The following is a 20361-nucleotide window of genomic DNA, read 5'->3' as shown; positions in this document are numbered from 1 at the left end:
AATCAATCAAGATGCAAAGCAATATTGTCCAATTTTTTTATTCAAACACCTCCATCTTTTCTAATTTGTCTTCTCATTAGCTTAGTAAAAATTCAAAACCAACCTTTGACTTTCAAATTAAATGATCCACCTGTAGTTTATGTCTTCCCACACAATGCATAGGTAATTGTATATTCAAGATAGATCCTAAACTATTAATTACATCAATGAATAAGTCACTTAAACGCTATATAAAAAAATAAATGCTGAAAGCTTATCCTCGTCCATGTGGTGTGTGTGTGTATGTATGTATATATATTTGCTCTCAATGTTAAGATATTGTTTTTCAAAATATTGCTAATAGTTAACATTTTAAATTTTAAATTTAAAAGCGTTTTCAGGACGCCATGATTTTTTCTAGTTCTATATTCATTATTATCATTTATCTTAATTCTTTGTTTTTTTTTCTGTTGTAGTGGTTAAGATAATGGATCTTCTAGATCTTTAATTCCCATCAATAAATTATCTCTTCTATTTTAAAAAAAAATTAAGAACTTATTCTTTTAAAATCATACATGATTCTCACCGATTGCCACAACAACCTCTTTTTTTCTATTATTTTAAATTAATTAGTGTTTTATTTTATGTTTATAGATATGTGTGGTGACATATTTTTTATTTATACTCCCCATTCATCATAATTTTTTATTATTATTTTGAATGAAAATCTTAATGATTATTTGCAACTAAATGGTAGAGATTTATACTAATAAGTAGTTTTTGAATATTTTTATACATCAATAAAGTTTAATAATACAATTTATTTTATTATTAATTATGGTGATTTAATTCATCTTTATGCATGAGAGATGATCAGTCTCAAAGTCTAAATTTAAAAATTTTATGAATTTTTTTGTCATTCAAATTATTGAATAAATTAGATTTGATATTTGTTGATTAGTTTTCAGACAATAAGTTATAAGTTATGATTTTTATAGATGTAATATGAAAGTATTAATGAAAATACATTTCAATCTAAAAATAATAATGTGTGTTTTTAGAGTTTTTAGGCTTTTACTGTGTCATCTTGCACTCCAACCTTTTAGGATTAGGTAACTTAGGTAAAGAGTTATTTAAAATTATTTTTAAAGTATTTTTTTAAAAAAATATATTTTTGTATTAGTGAATTAAAATAATATAAAAAATTCTCTAAAAAAATAATTTAAAAAAATCAAAATTTTAAATATTCAGCCCCGTTTGCTTCACGAAAAATGGTTTCCTGGAAACCATTTTCCAAACTTTCCGGTATTTATTTGTTTGGTCAAATGAAAATTTGATTTGGTTTCAGGAATTTCCTTATTTTGGGCGGAAAACACTCTCCAGAAGTTTTGAAAATTTTAGAAATGTTATGTTATTTGCTGATTATATCAAATTTAGTCCTCAAACTTTTGATTGCTATTTATTTTGTTTTGAATTTTTTTTCAATTTCATCACTTAGAATTTGATTTAATTTGATTTTTATATCAACTTTAGTCTTTATTTTTATGATTGTTATTTGTTTTTCTCTTATTATTTTCTTAATTGAAATTCTTTATCTATTATATTTAGTCCTCATTTTTTTATTGTTATTTATTTTTTTGAAATTGTAATTTTTTTAATTTCATCATCTTTCAACTTTTTTATTTGTTAGATTTAATCTCTATTATTTTGATTGTTATTTATTTTATTTGAGATAATTTATGAAATTAGATTTATTTTTTTAATTTTATTCTCATTTAACTTTTTAATTTGTAAGATTTTTCCTTGTTATTTTAATAAACTTGAAAAAAAATATTAACAATTTATTTTTCATCTCATTTTTTATGACATAATCAAATAATAAAAATTATTTTCTAACTTATTTTTTATAATATTATTAAATATAAAAAATTATTTATTTTAAAAAAAATTATTTAAAAAAAAATTATTTACAGCAAAGAAAAGGCTTACTTGCCATCACGGTCCAAAGTCCCGGGTTTCAGCAAAGCCTGCCACAATACAAAACCCTGGCACTGTAATACACTTTAGGGGTTTTTTTATAACTCTTGCTGCTCCTTGCGTCACTGAAGTAAAGCGGAAGCCGGAAGGAGCTTGAAACTGCGCAAAAATGGTGAGCTAGATCTTTCTCCCTCAACCAAAATCTACTTATTTTCTCTAAACACTCAAGTCAATTCAATATCATAAATCTTAGATAGCTATTGTTTGTTTTTGACATTTCGTTTAATGTTTGAACATGAAAGGCACCAAAGCGAGGTGGAAAGGGTCCGGTGGTTGCCGGAAAGAAGAAACCGGTAAAAAACAAGCTCTCTCTTACAAATTACCCTTTCAAGTCGAATTCTATCATTTTGGGTTTTGCTTATTTTGTCATGGTGTTTGTTTATGTGGTGATTTGTTTAGGAGAAGGTGACGAATCCATTGTTCGAGAAGAGGCCGAAGCAGTTTGGAATTGGAGGGGCTTTGCCACCAAAGAGGGATCTGAGCCGATTCGTTAAGATGCCGAAGATGGTTCAGATTCAGAGGCAGAGGAGGATTCTGAAGATGAGATTGAAGGTTCCACCTACCGTGAACCAGTTCACCAAGACCCTTGACAAGAATCTCGGTATCGTTTCTGGCATATCTCCTCTTTTTTTAAGTGCTAATTAGCTCTGGTTTTGTTGCATAGAAGCACAGGCTTAGTCCAGGAGTCTTTATGCTAATCAATGTCATTCATAATTTGTTAATGTTAAAAGTTTGACGTGGTTTCTGAATTATGATTTTTGTCATCTGTGCATGTAATTTGTATTGTGGTTATTGTTATTCTTTATTTATTTGATTTGATGTATACCCTAAAGTCTAGTTAAGAGTACAAGGAAAAGAAAATATAGCGTCATTTTTTTCAAGCTTTATGGATTGATTGTGTATCATCAAAACTGAGATAATGGTCAGCTTTATTGGTTTATGTATAGTTTTTTTGGCATGATAATGTTTGAAGCGCAACTCGTGAAGAAAAGTTTAATCAACTGGAATGCTTAGCAGTGATTATGCAGGTTTGCTAGAAAAAACTGGATTCTATTCTATCCGTGCAATTTGTTTTGGTTCCCTTGTTTCCTTGATTCATTCTGTGGTCCTTTGTGATTTCAAGTGTCATGATATTGCTCTTATGCAGCAACTGTATTGTTTTGTTAATTTGCTTGATGGTAAAAGTTAATGTTCTGTTCAATCTTCTTTTCTGAACTAAGATGTGAACCATAGCTTGTTTGTTGATTGCTTACATGGTACAAACAATCCAACATACAGGTGGTGTGATGATAAATATAGTAGCTTTCTGGCTTAGTTTCGTTTCTTTGTTTTGACAAGAATTTTTTATCCCGTTGAGATATTTATATTTAATACTGTTCCTTTTGTGAACTCCTTGCGCAGCATCAAACTTGTTCAAGATGCTTTTGAAGTACCGTCCTGAAGACAAAGCAGCAAAGAAGGAGCGTCTCTTGAGAAAGGCTCAGGCAGAGACTGAAGGAAAAACTGTTGAGGCTAAGAAGCCTATTGTTGTGAAATATGGTCTCAACCATGTAACCTATCTAATCGAGCAGGTTGCACATCAATTTATCCTGCACAAGCTTGTTGTTGTCGCTAGTCCTCTCTGCTGTTGGAATTCTTTTAATAACATATTTTCCCTTTACCTATTTGTTGCAGAAAAAAGCCCAGTTGGTTGTTATTGCTCATGATGTGGACCCCATTGAGTTGGTTGTATGGCTACCAGCATTGTGCAGGAAGATGGAAATCCCATACTGCATTGTGAAGGGAAAATCTCGATTGGGAGCAGTAAGTGTGCCTGTACCTTTGCAGTTTAAAATTTTGTTGTGAAAGGAGAGTTGTGGATTCCAGACTGAATTTTTTAGTCTTTGTGATAGATTGTCCACAAGAAGACTGCATCAGTTTTGTGCTTGACCACAGTCAAGAATGAAGACAAGTTGGAGTTCAGCAGAATCTTGGAAGCTATCAAGGTGTGTGGAATTACGTATTTTTAAAATTATGATTTTGCAAATGTTCACAATGCAATTCATTTTTCTACTTTCTTTCTGCGTTTTCAGGCTAACTTCAATGACAAGTACGATGAGTACAGGAAGAAGTGGGGTGGTGGAATCATGGGTTCCAAATCTCAGGCCAAGAGCAAGGCGAAAGACAGGGTCCTTGCCAAAGAAGCTGCCCAGAGGATGACCTAGGAGCCATTTTATTGTATTTCTCTCAAGGATTTTACCGGTGGACAATTTCTCGTACATTTTCATGTACTTTTGAGGTTTTTCGGCTGAAAAAGTTTTGTTCTGTTTAGAGTAAGATTTTGATTAAAGCAAAACACGCAAGTGACGCGGCTGTTTGCGGTTTCCTGTTGCTGCCTTTTGAGTTGGTTTCCGCATGACAATTGAGATCTTGAGTTCTTGAATGCCAATAGTTCCAGGCACTATAGCTGATAAAAATATGAAGCGCCTCGATGTATTAGCAGTGCTAAAAGTGAACAAATAATTGGAGAATTATTATTATCTGCGCCAATGGCAATTAAAATAGATGTATTTTTGCATCGCTTGAAATGACTGAAATCTCTGTGCCCCTCGCCAAGAGGGTAGGTGAGATGACGTGTCTTTCTTTTGAGCATAAAAAAGTTGGCCTCCAGTTTTCTCCTGTCTCCGGTCTCACGTTCACAAGAGCGTTTTGGGTTCAATGAATTAAAAATAATTCTATCCTCTCAGCGGCTTTTGATTCTCGCACTAGGAGTGTTTGTTTTTTCCCTTTTGTCCTTTCAGAACTTTTTCATGATTTAGAGCAATATATATCCATAAAAAAGAATGAATATCCTAATGCGTGAGGTGGTGACGGTCATGTCTTCACTTTAGCTTCCAATTGGGCCATGTGGGCGTTTAGTCTTCCATACTTTGCTCGGTGCCACCTCTTACCCTTCTCCTCAGAGAACAATGTTGTTCAAACTTAATTTGCAATTTTCGATTAATTTTACAATCCCCCCCCTGAACTTCAATTACAGAACTAAACAATACCTAATTTTACACTTTTTTTAATGTGACCCCTTTCGTTAGGATTCTGTTAAGAGATTGAAATATATATATATATATATATATATATATATGAAAATCCACCCCATTCCTATCATTTTCTTTATCAACATTTAAAAATATGTTTCCTAATAGAGAAAAGAGAGGAATTGAGAGGATTTTCAAGGCTTTTCCGTTAATTTCTCAATAAAATCGTAATAGAATGGACAGATTTTTTTTAAAAAAAAATCATATCTTCCGAGGAGCAAAATCAAGGGGCTTTTTTAGTTTAGAGGATATTTGTTTTTCGCTCAAATTCAAGAGGGTATTTTATAATTTAAACTTATTTTTATAGTAACCATTTCTTTTCCTTTTCTTTTCTTTTTGGATCTTTTTCATGTTCAATAAAATCAAATGTGTTCTAACACTTAGGGTAAGATAGTAGTATCCTAACTTTAATAGCAAACTTACTATATAATTGGTGAATGTTGCGCTGCAAGTCGAATTTATTTTTTTCACTTAAAGAAATTTCAAGCAATACTATCATGTTTTCTAATAAAAAAATAATTTTAAATTCAAAATATAATTACAATATTTTTAAAAAAATATATTGACACGATGACATATTAAATGATATTTTTTAAAATATTAAGACAACTATATATAGTATTGATTCAAGTTAATATGTCAAATCTACAATTCAGATCATAAGATTATGATAATCCTATAGAAATAAAATAAAATAAAAATATGAAGGTCTTTTCCTAATTAACTCAATGTTGAAGGATGACATTGAAAAATAAAATATTAAATTAAAAAAAAAAAGATAAAAAAACTCAGGTTAGCCTATCAAATCTGCAACTTATGTCATGAAACCGAGATAACCTTGTAGAAATGAGATAAAAAAAAATACTTACAAAGTCTAATCTTGATTCACCTTAATCTGAGTTTAATTTTCAAACTCACAGATCGAGTTAGGAAATTGAGATAGCTCCATAAAAAGCAAATTAAAAAAAATTTGAAGCCCAATTAAAAAAGGATCCAAAAAACATAAACACAGTCAACTCGGGTCAATGTGTCAAACCCACAATCCAAGTCATAAAATTAAGACAATGCTATAGAAAACAAAAACAAAATCACAAAAGTTAATATCTAACCAACTTAGTGTTGAAAGATGAAATTGAAAAACAAAATCAATTAAAAAAAATAACTCAAGCCAACTATATTAAATCAGTAACCTAGGTCACAAGACGATGATAATTTCATGAAAAGCAAATAAAAAAAAATTAAGAAGCTTCATTTCTATAAAATCCACCTAAAATCGAAAAGAAAGAAAAGGTAAATCCTTAAAGAACAAATAAAAAAATTTGAGAAGCTCAATTTCCAACCAACTCAATGTTAAAGGATAAAATAAAAAAAAATCAATTAGAAAGTGAAGGAAAAAATAACCCTAGTTAACCTAGTTAACATGTTAAACTTGCCTTTTGGGTCATAAAATCGAGTTAAATTCATAGAAAATAAATGAAAAAAAATTATGAAGCTTAATTTCTAATATATTCAGTGTTGAGGTTGACATTGAGAGAAAAGAAAAATCCATGAGATCGGGATAATGCTATAGAAAGAAAATAAAAAATTATGAAGCTCAATTTCTAATCAATTTAATGTTAAATGATAAAATAAAATAAAAAAACAATAATAAAAGGAAAAAAAATAACTCGAGTTAATCTGGGTTAACTTGTTAAACTCGAGATTTGGTAATGAGATTTAGATAAATTAACAGAAAATGAATCGAAAAAAACATAATCATAGAGCCAGTTCTAATATATTTAATGTTGAAGACTGAAATAATTAAAAAAAAATAAATCCACAAGACCGGTATATAACCTAACATAAAAAAAATACGAAGTATTATTTCTAAAACAGTCTGATATTAAAGGATGAAATTGAAAAGAAAATTTAAAAAAATTTAAAGGGTGAAATTGAAAAATATAAAAAACTAAACAATAAAAAGAAAAAAAATTATTTTAATTAATATTATTTTGTGTGTGTGGTTGTGGTGATTTAGCTCCATCCTTTAATGTTTTGTTAATCTGTGATATACCAGTTTCATTCCCTTAATTCGAGTCAACATTAAGGTTCCGTATGGTAATGTAATTTAATTCTTCTTTTTATAATATTTTTTGTATGAAAAATATCAAATTAATGAGTTTTGAGTGTTTTTTTATATAGTGTTTATGTATTTTTGTCAATAAATAAATAAATAAAAATATAAAAAATATTATTTTAATAAATTTTTAATTGGAAAACATTTTTGAAAAAAAAAACTTATACTATATTATCAAAATACAAAAAAATTATATATATATATATAGCTTCCAAAATTTGTTTGGCTTGTTTTTAATGATTATTTTTCAATTTGTTTTTGTTGATTTTATATTTTTAATATTAGAATGGTTAAGAATTTAACTTCATAATTTTTTTTTTATTTTGTCTTTCTATAAGGTTAGTTTACGAGTTTGCTAGCGTAACTTTGGTTGTCCTGGTTTATGGCTTTGGTGAGGCTTTTTTTTAATTGAACTTGACTTTTTATAGTAAATATTTTTCTCATGTATTTTTTAAAATAATTTTAGAGAAAATTCATAATATTAAATTTTATAAAGTAATGAAAAATAAAGGATTCGAGGAAATTACTATTTATCCATACCCATTGCACTGTGGATTATAATGTTTTGTTTTTTTTATGATTTTTTATTCAATTTGTTTTGTTGATTTTTCTTTTTTAATGTTAGAGAGGTTGAAAATTTGACGTACTATTTTTTTTCTTTCTATTTTATTTTTTTTATAGGGCCAGTGTGATTTGCAAGTTTGCCAAGGTGACTTAGGTTGCTTTAATTTACAAGTTTAGTGGGATGTTTTTTTTTAATTGAACTTGATTTTTTTTCTTATTATCTATTTTTTCTCATACAGTTAAAAAAATAATTTTTAAAAAATTATGTAATTAAACTTTATAAAGTCAATGGATCTGTTCACATGTTTGGTTGATTGACATGATTCATGAGTTTAACGAGCTTAACATTTTTTTTAATTTTTTTTTTAATTTTATCATTAGAAATTGAATTAATTGAGAATTCAGTTTTACAATTGGTTTCGTAGGTCTTGATATTGAGTTAGTGTTTGATTTTGTAATTCTTTATTTTTGTTACTATATAATTAAATGAAATGTAGTTAAAATAAATAAATTATAATCCTAATTGAGTTTATAACCCAATTTGCAGGTTTGGTGTGCTAGCCTGAGTTACCTAATTCACAGGTTTGACGAGTTTAACTATCAACCGAATATGCTTTTCTAGTTTTTAGTTTTTTAATTGTTTTTAGTTTTTTTTTTATTTCATCCTTCAAATTGATTGGGAAATAAATTGCATTATTTATTTTTATTTGCTTTCTATAGGATTATCATCATCTCTAATATATGTCTATTTTTATATTAATACTCAATTTTATAAGTATATATTTTTATCATATAATTAAATAAAAAATTAGTAAACCAAATAAAATCTACTGTCCGGGTCGTAGAAGGCTACGGTTGATTCAATCTGTCATTGTTTTAATATTATTTTTTAAAATTATTATCTTAAAGTCTTTTTAAAAGTCAAATCATATTTTTACCAACTAATAAAATTTTATTTTAAAATTATAAAATTAATCAATTTAAATAAAATTAACTGTATTATAATTTAATTAAAAACTCAATCATGTAAAAAACTGATTCAAGATATTTTAAAATTTACTCGTATAGTCAAATTTATTAATATTATTAGAAAAACTTTGTAGTCTTCATTTTTTTTTATACTTTAAAAAAATTCGACCCCCGGCGAAACACGTAATAATAAACTAATAGCATTTAAAACCAGGCAAACTTAAAGATAAGATAGATTAGTTATTTGCATTAAAAAAAAAAAAAGAAAGAAGGAAAGGCGGAGTAATTTTTAAAAAAGAAATATAAAAAAGAAAAACAATAAAATTAATTAAACACGCAGCCACTCGACTATATGGTTGTTTCTTCGATCGAATACACACTGAACACACAAACCCTTACCCGTTACTCCCTCTCTCTGCGAATTCCCAAACCCTAGTAATTTCCTTCTCTGTGTGTGTAAATCTCTTCTCTTCCAATTGCAATCTGCTTTATTCATCTCTCTCCTTGTATTGATAATCTCTGTGCGTACCGAATTTGTGCAAGTTCTTTTTGGTTTTAGATAACGACGATGACTGACGGAAAGCCGAATCTCCCTGACGATCTCCTTCTCCTCTCTTGCAAGTCAACCGATGAACGCCTCTCTTCCTTCAAAGGTTCTAATCTCGATTTTCCATTCTTTGTTTTTTCCCAATCGATCTCTTCTTACTTTTTATTGCTATGTCTCCATTTGGGCTTCAACTTTAGGGTTTTGACCATTTTTTATATTTTTGCAATTGAATGCAAGTTGCATGAATTCCTTTGATGTTAATATCTGTATATTTTTTTTCATGCCGAATGGTGATAGATTACTCAGCTTAATAATACTTATGAATTTTTTTTTTATTGGAAATGGTAGATCGTGGAGGAATTGGTGAGGACAAGGCTCTGTTGAGTTTGCCTGATGACTCAAAAGGTATCAGAGGAATGCTTATTTTTGAGTTTATTGTCTTTTGATTGTAATTCATATATATATTGATTGACTGTTATTGCTTTACAGATCAAGTGACTGCAGACAACACTATACCTCTTTCTCCACAATGGCTCTATGCTAAACCGGTGGATGCTAAGTTATCAACTACTGGGGCATCAGGGGTATGGGATTTCACTTGTCTAAAGTTGGACGTGCTTATTGACTAGTTGGTTTTTAGTTATCTATATGAGGGTGGCATGCTATTTTTTTTTATGTACTGATATTTAATAATACATGCTTATTTGGATATATTTGTTTTGTTAATTCCTGATAATTTATGTCATTTGGTGCTGTTGTATGTTCTGGTGTCTATAACCATTTAGCTTAGCCAGGGCCCTTGAGAAATTATAAATTAGGATAGTTGTTGGCAGGATTTAGAGATGAAATTTATTGGATTTTATAACTAATGGTTTTTAACCAGAAATTATACCTAGGAAGGTGTTGAAATATTTTTAATTTTGGGTCCAACTCTGCTCTGCAATTATCAAACCTAAGGAGATTTAATTGTAGCATCTTGACCTCTTTATAGGGGAAAGTCCTCCTTTTCTCTTCTGTCCGCAAGAATGCAGTCTTGTTGTTATCATGATAGTACCCTTTCACTTAGTTTTGTCACAGGGTGAGCATATATTTTATCTGAGGTTTTATTACGACTAAATTTATCCTTTTTCATTTTTCATTTTTTTTTTGTGTGTGTGGGTATTTCCAATTAACCCTTATGCCTGAAAATAACAGGAAACACGTGCTTCAAATTCTTTGTCCCATGGAAACTCCAGTGATAGCAATTTGAAAGACAATTGGCGTTTAGATGGATCCCAAGACAAGAAAGATCGGAGGAGGATTGCTCCTGATGTTGAAAGCAGCCGCCGTTGGCGTGAGGAGGAGAGGGATACAGGTTTGCTTGGTAGAAAAGATCGCAGAAAAGAAGACCATCGTGCTGATTCTGTTTCAGCTAGAGATATATCTGAGACTAGAACTTTGCCTTCTTCAGATCGTTGGCATGACGGCAACAACCGCAATTCTGCTCATGAATCCCGAAGAGACAGCAAGTGGTCATCTAGGTGGGGTCCTGAAGAGAAAGAGAAGGATTCTCGAAATGATAAGAGGGCAGATATTGAGAAGGATGAGGCTCACAGTGACAAACAAAATTTTGGCACTGCTAGCCGCCCGACTTCCGAGCGTGAGAATGACTCTCGTGATAAGTGGAGGCCATCTTCTGAGCGTGAGAATGACTCTCGTGATAAGTGGAGGCCTCGCCATCGTATGGAAGTTCATTCTGGTGGACCCGCTGCTTACAGGAGTGCACCTGGATTTGGGTCAGATAGAGGACGTGTGGAGAGCCTGAATGTGCGGTTTGCTGCCGGAAGAGGAAGGTCCAACAATAGTGGGAACTTACAAATTGGCAGGCATCTTACTGCTTCTTCCATCGGGTCCATTCCCATGGATAAGAATCATGCATTCTGCTATCCGAGGGGAAAACTTCTTGACATTTACCGTAAGCACAAGACTCTTCCAAGTTTTGATACCATACCAGATGGGATGGAGCTTGTGTCTCCACTAACACAGGAAATTGCTATTAAGCCATTGGCTTTTGTTGCACCTGATGCAGAGCAAGAGGTATACAATTTACATAATGTCATGTTAAAGGTATGTCTTATAGTTACTGTCACTGCTTTAAATTGGATCATATGATTCTTGCAGGCTGTCCTTGGAGATATATGGCAGGGAAAAATTACAAGCAGTGGAGGATTGAACAACTCATTTAGAGAAAAGAACGAGTCATCAAATAATAACACTTCAGGTGATCGTGTCACATCTTCAGTTGACTTTTGCAATCTCACTGTCTATTCTCTCTAACACTTTTTTATTCAGGCATTGGTGAGGAGAATGTGAGTTTCTCTGTTAAGACTGAAGAAATTGCAGACTCTTTTGGAAAAATTACTGGCAATGCTTCCGGTCAAGGTATGGGTGCTGAGACGTTCAATGCATCAATGGCTGAGGGTAAGTAATTCTAATATCAATTTTTTGACTTCTTTTATTTCAGTGTTAAAACTATTCCTTCTGTTATGTATTTCAGAAAAGGATACGCATAAAGATGATAAACAGAAGTGCGTGACAACAATTGGCAGAGTGTTGATGGATGGCTTTGTGCCTGCAGTTTTCAAGAGAGACGAATCCAGCAGTGTTGGGGAGAGTGGCCTGATTGACAACGTTGTGGATTTAAAAGCTTTTGAAAGGCAGCCAGTGGCAGATGTGGCTTTTCAGAATAACCTTAAGTTGGAGGATATTGAGTCAGCTACTTCTTTTGAAATTGGTAGCCAGCTCCCTGATGATTCAAGTTCACTATTTGATTTTTCTTCTGCACAGCAAAATTCAAGAAGCCATCAATTTTCATTGAATATAAATAATGATGGGCATCAATTCACGGGTACTATCATGCCTGAGGAACTATCATTGTGCTATCTTGATCCTCAAGGGGCAATTCAGGGACCGTACCTTGGTATTGATATTATTGCATGGTTTGAGCAAGGATATTTTGGAACTGACCTACCAGTTCGTTTGTCAGATGCTCCCGATGGATCACCCTTCCATGAACTTGGTGATATTATGCCTCACCTAAAACTTAAACCCGGGTGTGCTTCAAGTACTAGTCTGTCTGCTAAGGTACAACTATCTGATGATGTTGGAGAGAGCTTGGAAGGGAGCACAGCGACTTCTGCTTCTCTTGAATATAAGGTTTCTGCTGTCAGGGAAGACCAGCAGCGGGTTTCATCTGGATTTGAGGCCATCTTTAGTGCTACTGGTCAGTCAAGGGTTCCTGATCATGGTTTTCTCAGCGGGATGGAGTATTCTGATGATCAAAGATTTCAAAATGTTGTTACTCCGGATGAAGGTAAGTTGCTTAGAATGATTCTGCTGTTCATGTCACTGTATCTGTTCATTGGGCTCATTTAGTTTCTCTGATCTTTGTTGGATACAGAAATCGTCTTTCCTGGAAGTTCTGGAAGTAGTGGCAACCCTTTGATGAGAGATGTTGCAGATGTTCAGCGATTTGTTCGTAATCCTTCTACCAACCCTGCCATCTTAAATGAATTTTCAGAAGCTGGCATGCATACTCATCAGGATGAAATAGTTCATCCGTTTGGCTTGTCAATGTCTGAGCTCAGTAGCAACTCTAATCTTAGGCGTGCTCAATCATCCAACATGGCTTCTGGCATGGGTGATGAATTTCCAGCGCAGGTTCATGCTATGGACTCTTATACAGAGCATGATGCTGCCCTTGCCAGTCACAGGTCCTTTGATGCAGTATTTGATCAATCCCATTATGCAGAGACATGGCCTGAAGATTACAGGAAAAAGCCACTCACTAATCCCCACATCGATCTAAGTTCCGCAGATGCTCGGCACTTATTTCACAGGCAGCCAGAGTTCAATGATTTTGACCAGCAGCATCTCATGTTGCAGAAGATGCAAAAAGAATGTCAACAACAGAATCATTTATCTCATCCCTTCTCACATACTATGGAACTGGGTTTTGAGCATATCCCTTCTAATCTTATTGAACTGCAATTTCAACGTCAGCAGCAGATGGAGCTTCAACATCAACATCAGGTGGAGCTTCAACAGCGTCGGCAGGTGGAGCTTCAACAGCGGCGGCAGCTGGAGCTTCAACAGGAGCTTCAACAGCGGCGGCAGGTGGAGCTTCAACAGCGGCGACAGGTGGAGCTTCAGCAACAGCAGCGACAGTTTGAGCTTCAGCAACAGCATCATTTACTGCACCAACAGCAACAACAGCTTCGTCAGTACCAAATGAAACTGCAGCAGCAGCAGGTTCTGGAACAGTTGCTGCAGCATCAGATGCCTGATCTTGGATATGGTCAGGGAAAGGGAGATCCATTGAGAGAAAACTTGCTTGAGCAGATTCAATTTAGGACACGACTGGCGGCCGAACTGCAGCAGAATTCACATAATCCAAGGCACCTCGATCTAACACTGGAGCAGATAATTCGAGCTAAGATTGGCCAGAATAATCTTCAAGAACCCCAGACTGATATCTTGGACCTCTTATCACAGGTGAAGCATGGTAATATACTCCCTTCAGACCTGCAGTTCCATCTTCAGCAAGAACAGATGCAGGCGCAAGATTTATCTGTGGCAAGGCAACAGTTAGGAATTGATGGTGAAAGGCAAGTTGGTTGGCCATGGTCCATTGATGAAGCTGGTCAGACCTTCAGAAATACTACCGGTCATCACCAGTCTAAGTCTACAGGATTTAACGCTTCAGATTTTTACCTGCAACAGCAGAGGCTTTCCTCACATGATGAACATTTAAGCCATAACAAATGGAATCATGCTTTACAGGAGCCACATCAGGGTGGGTTTTATGAGCCTAGCTCTATGGCATTTGACCATCCAACTTCTCTGCCTGCTGTCACTCCTGGGATGAAGATGGATAATGTAAATGGTCATTCCCAAGGTCCAGATTCAGCAGAGCATCTATATATGCATTCTACTGATCAACTGGGTTCCTTCTCGTCCAATGTCTCTTCTCATCATCGACAAGTTTTTGGTGATATTTATGGTTCTCGCGCTGAAATGACAGAGAGCCACCTCCCTGGAAAACAAGGGCAGCAAGAGAATAGTTGGGTTGAAGGAGGGATGCAACAGTTGCATCTTGAAGCTGAAAGAAAAAGGAATGTTTCAGAAGTTGCTGGAAACTCTAGTTTTTGGACCTCAGCTGGAGGAGATGAGGAGAGCTCAAAGCAAGTTTTAATGGATCTTCACCAAAATATGGGTCTTCAGTCTATTCGGTCATCGGAAGACGATTATCGGCACCTTATATCTTCCTCTAAATCTCGGGAATCCTTTTGGCCAATCACCGAGTCGTTCTCTTTAAATGATATTCCAGATCAAGAGGCCACCATGGATGACTCATTTATGGAAAAGCCTCAAAATTTGAAATCAAATTCTCTGCTGCAGGATAATCATGCTATGTCCTTGAGTGGTCAATTACACCATCAAGGAAATGGTGAAAGATTGTCCCTAAGGTCGAAATCTGGAGCACTAACTGAAGAACCAACATTCTTTTCAGGCATAGTAGATTCTTCTCATACTAATCATGCGGATAACATGTTTGTTGATAAATCTGCCATGGATAAAGAATTGGCAGAATTGGATAACAGATATGGGTCCCAAGGCATGACTGCTATGGCCAGGTCTGTTTCGCACATTGAAGAGAACTTTGCTGAACAAGCTGAAACTGCTATGGATTTTGCTAATGCCAGTAGCAGGCAGAGTAGCAGGCATAGTTCCCTGAGCAGTGCTGGTAATTTCTCTGACATACATCTTTTCAGATATCATGCTTATGCTTAGATGGATATTAGAGGCTTTGTGAAATTCTGCAGGTGGTAATGGAGGCCTACACGGGTATGAGATGGGATTAGATAAATTGACTGGTGAAGAGGTCTCTATTGACAGGTAATGACTCTCCTTTGTTGTTGTAGGATTGTTTTTAATGAAGTCATCATGGTCTCCTTAATCATGATGTTAATCTTCATCTGAATATCGTATTTTACAAAACTTGGTTTCAGAGCACATGCATGGTTACTCTTTTTGATAGGTTAGGTGCTCTAATGATTTCTCTTCATTAAAAAGCTTAAAACAAGATGCAAGTATGTGGGAGAACACTCGCACCTTAGCTGCCTTGTATTTTATAGGTCTCCTAGTGCATGTACATTAACATGATGTCATGTCATCTTGTGTCGTAGTAGCTGTTGTATCATGGACTTATTTCTAGGAACTTAACGGACAGGAAAAAGGTAAAAGCAAACAGAGGAAACCACAAATCATTGAAGTTTCTAATTTTGAAACCTTCACTGGACTGCAAATGGGCCAAATCATAGGGTATATTTTGCATTCCCACCACCCCTTTTCTTTTCAAGTTGCTTCAACGTGGGTTGGTGCGGATATTTTTTCCACCCCAAAATACTTGCTTAATTTCTTTATTCTATTATGATAAAGTAAACTTTTAACATCTGCAGGGTTGCAGTCAAACCCACATTCTCTGTACTTATTGGTGGCAACAATGACATTAAATCTGTTTTGAATTTCACAATTTTCAGATTGTGCATATGAGCTTTGTGGTCAACTGTTTATGCATGACTTGACTATTAGCAACATCTGTGTTTGCATGTGTATTCAGCGTTAGTGGGTTCTCCCCAGTAAATCTTTTTCTTTTGACATCAAGCTACTGGAAAGGTCTTGCTTCATAAATATAGGAGTTGCGAGGTGCACTGTTTTGATTTGAAACCTATATTGATGTTCATGAAAAATGCTTGTGAACAGGATGCCTTCTATTTTAACTAGAGGGCTTGACAGTGCCTTGCATAAACGCCCGCCGGTATCACGGGCCTATTCTTCCAAGGATGTGTCGTCAGACATGGCATCTTCTTTGCATATCAAGCAAAAAAATCGGGCAAGCCTTGCAACTTCTGATGGTATATCATTATTGTTTCATATGTGCTGTCTTTTGTTTGTTGGTTTTGGATAATTGTGGTGGTGATCTAAAAAATCCAAAAACTTTGGTGGCTTGCAGAAAGGAGGAGTGAGCCTGTAGAGAATGTAGCAGCAACCCGGGGAGGTGACAGTCAGACATCTGGCAAGAAAGAAGCGCTTTTTAGGAGGTCCTCATCCTATAATGATGCTGGTATAACAGAGACATCATTTATGGATGTGCTAAAGAAGCCAGTTTTTACCGAGGCTGAAGCCGCTAATGCGGCTGCCTTGGAATCATCTGATGGTCCACTGAGTGGGCGAAGCGGGAAAAAGAAAGGGAAGAAAGGAAGGCAAATTGATCCTGCTCTCCTTGGCTTCAAGGTTTCTAGCAATCGCATTATGATGGGTGAGATACAACATCCTTACGAGTAACTTACGATGGGTGAGATACAGCCTGTTGACGAGTAGCTGATACAAGCTGTGCAGTTATTGTAAAGTTCATTTTTTTTGGTAGATGAGTAGATTTTGTATAGATTACTGAAGAAGTTGGAGATTCTTTGATTTTTTTCTTCTTGTGTTTTTTTGGCTTGTTCAAGGTGGAGGAACAAGTTACATATTCTAGAGGTAGAGGAAGTATAGGCTTCGAATGAAATATTTTGTAGGCATGAAACCCATTAACATAAACAATTATCAGACACAAATAGTCCACTTTTCCTCCTCTCTTTTATCGTTTGTGTCCAAGAACATGCATTTTCAATTTCAACTTCATTTCATTAAAAAAATATTAACCTTGGGATTGTGAATCGTGTTTCATTAGTTATACTTCACTCTAATGAACAAGTTGTAAAAAAATAAAATAAGAGGACGAGCTCGTATTACAATTACATTTCAAGCAGCTGTGAGGTTTTCATTTAGCTCAACTCCTTTTTTGTTGGTCGTCGTATTTTTTTTCTTTACAATTACTCTTTTGTAATTAAATTAATGGTCAAATTATGATAAATTTTTATACAAATGCAAGACTTCAAAATAGAGGACCAAAATGCAAAGCATATAAGGATAATGTGTACAATGTTTTAGTCCCCTTGTTTTTCTAATTCTTCCATTACAGTTCCTTTAGTTTTTTAAATATTTTATTTTGGTCCAAAATTTTAATTTTTTTTAAAAAATTCTTGGCTTGAAAGAGAGAAATTCATCGAAAAATTATGAAAAAGATATTTCTTGTTTATTATAAATTACTTCCTTTTAAAATCAATTTTAATAAAAGTTCAAATCCTATTGCATGCATATATATTGATGTTTGGGTTTCTTTTTCTACCCTTCCTGCTTCAAGTCATAAATATTTTATTCATTCATTGATCATTGTAATAGAATAAGCAATTACAATATCATATTATTTTTCAAATTTACAAAATGATTGTCACATAATTTCATACTCAAGTTTAAATGTTTTATTCTAACAATGATTATGAGTTTGTGAATCAGTATCGTGATGATTTATTCAAAGCTTATGACTTCTTTTTCACTAGTTAATATGTAGCTACAAACCATTACAAAATGTAAGAACTAGCATCTCATAAAGGTAGCTTGGGCATAGATTTACTATAAATATTCCTAAACATTTTTGGACTGATAATTTCATGATTGTCTTCTTCCTTATTAATAGGTTGTTTGCCTATATTATTGATTATCAAACCCTTTTGATGTGTGTCAAGGTTCTATTCTATTACTTCTACTCTTAATATTTCTCAATATTTATCATGAGTGTTTTTTTATTTTATTTTATTATGTGTTATGTCCACAATCACTTTCTATAAGAATAAACTTGATCCTTAAGCATTTCAATGTGTTTGTCTTAGTTATGCTAATTTCTAAAAAGGATATCAGTTTGTTTGCAACGCTTAGTAAATATCACGACAATTCTCGTTTCTTTAATTATAATATATGTGAGAAATGAGATAATGTTTTTTATATCATGATGGTAGTCCCATGCTTACCATCCAATAAATTTCATCAACAAGCGTGATGAATTATATGTAAAAAATAGTAAAGTTACAACACTTTATTGAATCACACACACACATAAAATTTTCAATAGACATTAGAAAAACCTATACAATGTGTAAGCTAAATATCTCAGTATCATTTTAATAAGGATCGAGATCTTCAAGGGAAAGTACTTGATTAAAATAAACATTCATATTGTCGTACGTATGCGGCGTCATGAAGATCATCCTCTCGAAGCGTGATCTATCCGGTGATGGGGAAAAAATAAGAAATTCTTGTTTCTTATAAGTAAAAAAAAAATATGGAATCACCATCTAATATTTTGGTCAATAGGAACCCTAACTGGTCTTAGAGTCTAGATAAAGAGACTCATTGTGTATAGGGAGGAAATATCATCCCAAGTACACTTTACCTAAAGTAAACTGCATTATACCCCTTAGCCTCTTAGAATATTCTCTAAGTATAAGCTCATTTTTCTTGGGTCTCTCTCTGCCCTTTAGAAAATTTTCGAAGTATGGGCATAGACATGAGTTCATCCCCTCCGCTCCTTATAAATTTTTCTAAGTATGAGTATCAATAGAGATCCGTTCCCTTCAGTTTTTTAGAATATTTTCTAATTATAGACTCACTCTTCTTGGGTTCTCCTTTGCCCCTTAAAATTTTTTCTAAATATGAGTGTCACCATGAGTTTTCCATTTGCTTCTTTGAAATTTTTTAAGTATGGACGTCGACATGTATCTGTCCCCTCCACCCCTTAGAAAGTTTTCTAAGTATGAGCATCGCCATGAGTTCCATTCAGCCACTTAGAATTTTTCTAAATATAAAGCTCACCTTTCTTTGGTTCCCCTCTACCTTTTAAAAAACTTTCTAAGTATAGGTTAACCCTCTTTGGGTTTTTCTTTGCCCCTTAGAATTTTTTCTAAGTATGAGTGTCGACATGGATCCATCCTCTCCGCCCTTTAGAATTTTTTTCAAGTATAAATGTAGACATGGATCCATCCCCTCCACTCCATAGAAATCTTTTTAAGAATAGGTGTCACCATAGGTTCCCCCCAGCCACTTAGAAGTTTTCTAAGTATAAGGCTCACCGTCTTCGAGTTTTCTTGAGCCTCGTAAAAGATTTTTTAAGTATAGATTGACCCTTCTTAGGTTTTTCTCCACCCTTTGAAAATTTTTCTAAGTATAGGTGTTGGTATAGGTCTATCCCCTTCGCCCCTTAGAAGTTTTTCTAAGTATGAGATCCTCCTTCATGGTCCACCTATTAGAAAAATTTACTCAGTATGAGTTCCTTCATGGTTCCCCTCTATATGATTATAAATTATTTTTCAACCATGGTGTATGCCCCTACACATGAGGTCTCTGGTATATTACCAGGGGTTTCCACCCCTCTTCTCATACAAAGAAAATTCAACAAACTCATCGTACAAGGTGTTTTTACAAAGTCTTTGTGTATAAAATATCATAAAAACTCGAGGGCTACTGATAAACTCAAATTTAACAGGCTTGAAAAACTCCCCAAGGGCCTAAAAATCATTGGTCTCATGCAACATGCCTGAGCTCAGCTCCAATGGGCTCAGCCTTGGGGAAGAACCCAATGTCATGGCCTTAAAGGGGAAGGCCTAACCCTCTTGGACTCAACTTAGGGGAAGAGCCTGGACTCATGGGCTCAACTACATTTTGGATATTATTCTTCCTACACCTTTAGGTGTATAAAAGTCCTTTAAGGACCTATCATATTTTCATCGACATTGATGTTGTGTAAGAGATAGTGTATAAAAGTCATTTAAGAACCTATCATATTTCCATCAACATTAATGTTGTGTAAGAGATAATGTATAGAATTTTCCAATGTCCTACCATATTTCTATTTCATTAATACATATGTTAGGGATATTTTTCATCATTAAAACTATCAGGGAAAAATTACTTTTTAGTCACTCCTTCCCATAAAAAGACAAGACTTATAGGTTATAAATATACTATGAATCTTTCAAGCTCCAGGTTCACAATCTCTATTCTCTATTGCATACATATTTTTAAAGCATCTTTATCTAAAATATGATTGTCTTTTCTCTATAAAAAATTCTTACTTAAGCATCTGAGAGTCCCTATATCTACCA

The 20361-nt window shown here is 33.7% G+C and overlaps 2 protein-coding genes across 2 annotated transcripts; both read left to right on the top strand.

Annotated features, from left to right (window-relative positions):
- Positions 1-1971: 1971 nt before the first annotated feature.
- LOC133691932 (large ribosomal subunit protein eL8y-like) lies at positions 1972-4559 on the top strand. The gene is made up of 7 exons (XM_062112562.1): positions 1972-2128; positions 2259-2309; positions 2416-2617; positions 3418-3587; positions 3691-3819; positions 3909-4001; positions 4089-4559. The coding sequence occupies exons 1-7, from the start codon at positions 2126-2128 to the stop codon at positions 4218-4220; spliced, it is 780 nt and encodes a 259-aa protein (XP_061968546.1). The 5' UTR covers positions 1972-2125; the 3' UTR covers positions 4221-4559.
- Positions 4560-9085: 4526 nt separating this feature from the next.
- Positions 9086-16964, top strand: LOC133677046 (uncharacterized). The gene is made up of 11 exons (XM_062098890.1): positions 9086-9389; positions 9632-9688; positions 9773-9867; positions 10478-11359; positions 11444-11543; positions 11615-11743; positions 11820-12635; positions 12723-15068; positions 15148-15220; positions 16088-16239; positions 16338-16964. The coding sequence occupies exons 1-11, from the start codon at positions 9305-9307 to the stop codon at positions 16667-16669; spliced, it is 5067 nt and encodes a 1688-aa protein (XP_061954874.1). The 5' UTR covers positions 9086-9304; the 3' UTR covers positions 16670-16964.
- The last annotated feature ends 3397 nt before the right edge of the window (positions 16965-20361 follow it).

The sequence above is a fragment of the Populus nigra genome, chromosome 1, assembly GCF_951802175.1.
Source record: "Populus nigra chromosome 1, ddPopNigr1.1, whole genome shotgun sequence".
Lineage (NCBI taxonomy): Eukaryota > Viridiplantae > Streptophyta > Magnoliopsida > Malpighiales > Salicaceae > Populus > Populus nigra.
This window is presented reverse-complemented; position numbering and strand designations above follow the sequence as displayed.

Excerpts from the sequence above, each read along its gene's own strand:
- LOC133691932 (XM_062112562.1), top strand. Across the intron at positions 3,820-3,908 it reads GAAAATCTCGATTGGGAGCA|ATTGTCCACAAGAAGACTGC; the intron begins GTAAGTGTGCCT and ends TCTTTGTGATAG. Across the intron at positions 4,002-4,088 it reads GAATCTTGGAAGCTATCAAG|GCTAACTTCAATGACAAGTA; the intron begins GTGTGTGGAATT and ends CTGCGTTTTCAG.
- LOC133677046 (XM_062098890.1), top strand. The coding sequence starts at position 9,305 with ATGACTGACGGAAAGCCGAATCTCCCTGACGATCTCCTTCTCCTCTCT. Across the intron at positions 9,868-10,477 it reads CAACTACTGGGGCATCAGGG|GAAACACGTGCTTCAAATTC; the intron begins GTATGGGATTTC and ends TGAAAATAACAG. Across the intron at positions 11,744-11,819 it reads CAATGCATCAATGGCTGAGG|AAAAGGATACGCATAAAGAT; the intron begins GTAAGTAATTCT and ends TATGTATTTCAG.